The sequence below is a fragment of the Ursus americanus genome, chromosome 2 (assembly GCF_024610735.1).
Source record: "Ursus americanus isolate L20-20 chromosome 2, mUrsAme1.1.p, whole genome shotgun sequence".
Classification (NCBI taxonomy): domain Eukaryota; kingdom Metazoa; phylum Chordata; class Mammalia; order Carnivora; family Ursidae; genus Ursus; species Ursus americanus.
The window spans coordinates 100,130,864-100,136,557 of NC_142128.1; the positions used below are offsets into that span (position 1 = coordinate 100,130,864).

The following is a 5,694-nucleotide window of genomic DNA, read 5'->3' on the forward strand; positions in this document are numbered from 1 at the left end:
TGACCGACACGCGGAGGGCCTCCCCCGTTGTGGGGCCTCTCCCCTCCCCGCGGGCTGACTCTGTCTGTCCCCCAGGGCTGGACATCCACTTCATCCACGTGAAGCCGCCCCAGCCGCCATCCGGCTGCACCCCGAAGCCCCTGCTGATGGTGCACGGCTGGCCCGGCTCCTTCTACGAGTTCTATAAGATCATCCCGCTCCTGACTGACCCCAGGAAGCACGGCCTGAGCGACGAGCATGTTTTCGAAGTCATCTGCCCTTGCATTCCTGGCTACGGCTTCTCGGAGGCATCTTCCAAAAAGGGTACGGTGGCGGGGTGGGGGGGGGGCTGCTGCTGGGGGCCAGGTCTTCCCACAGGCGGGGAGACAGCCAGGACAGCTGCCCTCGGAGCCTGGGGGGCCAGATGGCCAGCGCCCCTTCTCGGGCTTTGCTGGGTGCTGCAGGCGGGGGATGGGCAGAGCAGCGGTCCTTCGCGGCCAGTGCCAGCCTCGGGGCCTGGACTCTTGCGCTCTCACGAGCTCCCCGCCCCAGCGCAGGGCCACCTCTGGGCCCCCAGAACCTCGCTGGTGCCGGCCCGAGCCCACCGCGCCCTCGCTGCGAGGCCGTCCCCTCACCGTCCCCGACTGCCACGCAGATGCCAGGCCCGCTGCCTGCTGGGCACCGGCCACACCACTCTGGAGCCCCAGGCCTCTTCCTCCCCTCCTGTGAGCTGCTGTCACCCCAGCCTGGGGCAAGAGGGGGAGGTGAGGAATTTCATGGGGGCCCAAGAGGACCCAGGGAGTGGCCTCTCTCTGATTCTGTTCTCCTTCCCCTTCAAACCAGGCCTGAATTCAGTGGCCACGGCCAGGATCTTTTATAAGCTGATGCTGCGGCTGGGCTTCCAAGAATTCTATATTCAGGGCGGGGACTGGGGGTCCCTGATCTGCACCAACATGGCCCAGATGGTGCCCAGGTGAGGGTCCCTGTTGGGGGAGTGAGGTAGCCATCCGTGCAGGGGGGTCCGCCTGGGCATGCGGTCTGAGTCTAGGAGTGTCCTCTTCCCAGGGGCCACCCAGGCGGGATGTCTGTGGGCCTGGGGGAGGGGAGGGAGGGCCCCCCGTCACCCTGCTGTGCCTGGGCCACCTTGACGTGGATTCTCTCTCTCTCGGGTGTCACGTGGGGTTGGGGACTCTGGGCCAGGTGCCCAGGCAGAGAGGGCCAGATAGAGGAGGGGAAAGTCAGGCAGTGGACCTTTCTGGTGGACCAAGCCCCAGAAGAGACCAGAGCTTTCTAGAAACCCTGTATTTCCCCCCCCAACCCCCTCCTCCCCATCATGGGGCCACCCCAGAGGGGCAGATTCCAAGAGGGCTGGCGCTGTGCATCTCAGCCCCGCGGCCTCCTGCCCATCTCCCCTCCCCCCAGCCCTGCGCCAGCCTCACCTGGACCCGCTCTCTGCCCTCAGTCACGTGAAAGGCCTGCATCTGAACATGGCTTTCGTTTTAAATCCCGGCACCCTGACCTTTCTCCTGGGACGGCATTTCCCGAGGCTTTTCGGCTACACGCAGAGGGATGTGGAGCTGCTGAGCCCCTTCAAGGAGAAGGTTTTCTACAGCTTGATGAGGGAGAGCGGTTATATGCACATTCAGTGCACCAAACCTGACACCGTGGGTGAGTGCGGGGCGGGCTCACAGGCCTCCCGTTCAGCCTGGCGCGGGCCGGGGGCCTCACCCACCCCGCCACACTGCTCCGGGATGAAAACCTCCCAGGAGGGACCCGAACTCTTTGTCACGCTGCAGTTCTGGGCACAGGTCAGGCGTTGCATGGCCGGCACGTCCCAGACACCTGCTTGAGCTGATTCCGGGACCTTGACCCCTGACCCCTGCACCCTGAGCCTGAGTCAAGGAGGGAGCCTGGGGGCCTGGCAGCTCCAGGACTGGGGGGGGGGGGAGGTGGAGGGGGTCGATATTCATTTGGAGCTGTTCCCCTAATTTGGACTTTTAGGTGGTTTATTTTTCACGAATCAGAGCATATAAACTAAAAACCCCACTTTTTTTTTTTTTTTAGTTTTTTAATTTATTTGAGTCCTCTCTATACCCAGGGTGGGGCTCAAACTCATGCCCCCAAGATCAAGAGTTACATGCTCCCCCGACTGAGCCAGCCAGGTGCCCCCAAACCCCACCTTTTTATTTTTTTTATTTTTTTATTTTTTATTTTTTTTTTAAGATTTTATTTATTTATTCGACAGAGATAGAGACAGCCAGCAAGAGAGGGAACACAGTCGGGGGAGTGGGAGAGGAAGAAGCAGGCTCATAGCGGAGGAGCCTGATGTGGGGCTTGATCCCGTAACGCTGGGATCACACCCTGAGCTGAAGGCAGACGCTTAACCGCTGTGCCACCCAGGCGCCCCCCCACCTTTTTAAAAACAGCATTCATACATATTTCTCATCTGAATCGCCCCAAACATGGGAAGCTGCCCATGTGGTGAATGGACCCCCGGAAGCAGTGGGGGGCAGTGTTACCCCCTTTTCTCACATGCCAGTTCCAAGGCTGAGGGTTAAGTAGATGGGGGTGCATGAGCACCCCAGCAGTTAGGGCACAGCTGTGCCCCGACACAGGGCCCTGACCACTGGCTCGTCCCAGGCCTGAGTCCCTCCCCTGCTGCTTCCCACCCCAGGCTGCGCTCTGAATGACTCTCCCGTGGGCCTGGCCGCCTATATCCTGGAGAAGTTTTCCACCTGGACCAACCCGGAGTTCCGAGACCTGGAGGACGGAGGCCTGGAGAGGTGAGAGGCCACCTGCCAGCCCCTGGCCGGCACGTTCCAGCCACTGTGGGGCGCCTCTCACATCCTCACCCTGGGGAGCACGGCCCCAGTTCCTCCGGATGAGGAAGTGGAGGCACAGAGAGGCCCAGCGACTCGCTCCAGGCCTCAGTGTGGAGTGGTCAGGAATAGGACGCAGGGCTCGAGAATGTCTGTGCTCTGTTTGCTGAACAGCCGCCTCCCGGACCAGCGGATCTAGAGGGCAGCGTGCGCCCCTTTATGGCCAAGAGGCGGGAGCAGCCAGGGCCTCCCCCTCCCGAGCCCACGAGAGCCGGGCATTGTGGCCAGCTGACAGGGTGACCTGGGGAAGCCAGGCCTAGAGGCAGCTGCGGGGAGCCTCAGAGGCCAGAGCCTCTTCAGTGTGTGAATCCCGGGCCTCCGGACTGACTCAGGCTCCATCAGGGTCAGCCCTGACCCAGCTTCTCCAGTACCCATCCCCCTCGTCATTGCTTCGGGGCACACAGAGCACCCAACACACTGCTGGGGTGGGGTGAGGTGAGGTGGGACTGGCACCCACCTAGGGTTCAGGGACCGAGTCTAGGTCGTGCTCTAGCCCCAGCACCTAGAAGGCGGCCAGGTATGCAGTAGGCACTCAACAAACACGCACTGGACGAAGGAGCTCTGAAAGACTGTGCGAGTCCAGAGAAGGGAGGATTTGCTCCTTCTATGGGACAGGGAGGGGAAAGGACAGGGAGATGCTATTGGATCTGGGCCTTGAAGGCTGAGTAGGAGTTTGCCAGTGGAGAGGATGGAAGAAGAGAATTCAGGCAGAGAGAAGAGCAGAAGCAAGGGTGGGAGCGATAGAAACTAGAGGTGCTCTTGGAAATGCTGACTCGCCGAGGCCGGGGGCGGGTGCGCAGGCGCCAGACCGGGAGCCCACGCACAAGCCCTCACGCTGGGATCCGTTCCCCACCCCACACCAGGCAGGACCCAGGGGCGACGGGGCTCCACCAGCAGCTCTTTGGCAAGGGGTGGCCCTGCTCCTTGCCGACCAATACCGGCAGCTGGACACGGCACAGATGAGCTCAGCTCTGCGTTCTAGAAAGATCACTGACTGCACTAGGGCGGGGATGGCCGGTGTGGTCGTTTCCAAGCTGTGATCAGAGCCCAGGGGGGAGATGGGAGCCCTTGGGCATCTCGCCAAAAGCCAGTTCACGGGGGTTTAAATGTTGATTCTGACTGTTCGCGTCTCATCGTCCGGTTTCCATTCTGTCATCAAAAGAGCATTTCAGGGGAGGTTGGCTTTTTCTCTGCTCCTGCTCGGCACCGCCGTGGCTGGAGACCAAGGAATGCGTTATTTCTGAATGGGAAGATGCCTTACGAATGTAGCCCTCATTTCAGAGAAGCCTCTGTCCTTACAGATGCTTCGTGTTTTCCTGTCTAACGTCGGTGCCCCTGCTGGGCCCCCTGGCTCTGAGCTGCTCCCGTTGGGAGTGGGACAGGGGTTAGGGTTTCATGTTCGTTAAAATGTGGTGCCGGGGATAAAATGGCCAAACGGCGGACGCACACAAGCAAATTCAGCAAATTGGCCATTTTGGGCAAATGGGCTTCCGAGGAATCCGCTAAACTTACCGGCAGAGCCGGGAGCCGAGTGGGGGCGGCCACGTGTAGCTCCCTTCAGGCGGCAGTGACGTCAGCCCGGGGGAGGGGAGAGCAGGATAGCCAGGGCTCAGAGGGGACAGTGGGGGCGGGGAGGGGAGACAGTGGGGCTCAGTGCAGGGTCGGGGGAGGCAGGCCTCTGTAGCTGTCCCCCCACACTGCAGGGACACCTTCATGGAGCAGGAACTAGGGAGTGAGGAGGGAAGCCTCTGAGTGTATGTGCGTGTGGATTACGGACGTGTGCACGTGTGTGTCCACGTGGATTTGGGTGCAGACGTGTGTGCACGCGTGTGTGGGCGCACTTGGATCTGTGCCTGTGTGTCAGCCAGGGGCTCAGCAGAGATGCAGCGCCCACTTCCGGCGTGGACATGCTGCATGGGAGGTGCCCCCTTGGTGCTGGACCGCGATCTGGAGCCCAGGGAGGGATCCATCAGAGGAAAGGACTTTCTCTGGGCTCTGGGGGCAGTGAGCGGGCCGGGCCGCAGCCGGGGGAGCAGGGAGGAGCCCTGGCTTCCTGCTGCAGAAGTGAGGAGCCTGTACCTGAATGGGGGGCAGGCAAGTGGAGGTGGGCAGTGGGGGACAGGGGAGAGGGGACGGAAGGGAGGCGGGAAGGCAGGCCTGGGTAGCATGGACACGGGAGAGTGGGCAGGGGAGGGAGGCCAGGCACTGAGGGCCTTCCGGGGCTGCTTCCGCAGGAAGTTCTCGCTGGACGAGCTGCTGACCAACGTCATGCTCTACTGGACGACGGGCAGCATCACCTCCTCGCAGCGCTTCTACAAGGAGAACCTGGGCCAGGGCTTCAGGGCCCACAAGCATGACCGGTGAGTCTGGCGGGCACCTGCGCTTGACCCCCAGGGAGGACCTCTGACGGCGGGACTGTACAGCCTGGCCTGCCGGGTGCCCAGGGTGCCTGGGATGAGAACACGGTGGCAGTCAGCTCACCGAGGGGACACCGGCCTGGTGTGGCATGGGCGGTTCTGGGACATCCGGCCCCTCGGGTGGCTTCGGAGGGAAAGGGGAACGAGGCCGGGGGGAGGGGCGTGCCTGGCCGCTGTCCATCCCCCTCAGCCTGTGGAGAGCCCGTGTGTTCTCCAGCCCACCCGGCCCTTCCGGAGAAGAAGGCCCTTAGTGGGTTGGAATCGAGGCAGGTGGTGAGAACCCTGGGTCTTTTTTTCTGGCTCCCTGTGGGTGGGTGAACGGACCCCCCTACTCCCCCATCCTGAAGCCCCCTGCTGCAGGGGACCTAAGGGGACCAGGATGCCACCTCGCCCCTCAGTGGGATCTCTGTCCCTTCCAG

At 62.2% G+C, this 5,694-nt stretch overlaps 1 protein-coding gene across 1 annotated transcript in view; it reads left to right on the top strand.

Moving 5' to 3' along the window:
- Positions 1-5,694, top strand: part of EPHX1 (epoxide hydrolase 1) — a 31,063-nt gene that overhangs the window by 24,953 nt on the left and 416 nt on the right. Inside the window, exons 4-8 of the mRNA XM_045796813.2 lie at positions 76-303; positions 823-952; positions 1,442-1,647; positions 2,654-2,762; positions 5,093-5,218. Of these exons, the coding sequence (XP_045652769.2) occupies positions 76-303; positions 823-952; positions 1,442-1,647; positions 2,654-2,762; positions 5,093-5,218 (799 nt within the window). The remainder of the gene's footprint in view (positions 1-75; positions 304-822; positions 953-1,441; positions 1,648-2,653; positions 2,763-5,092; positions 5,219-5,694) is intronic.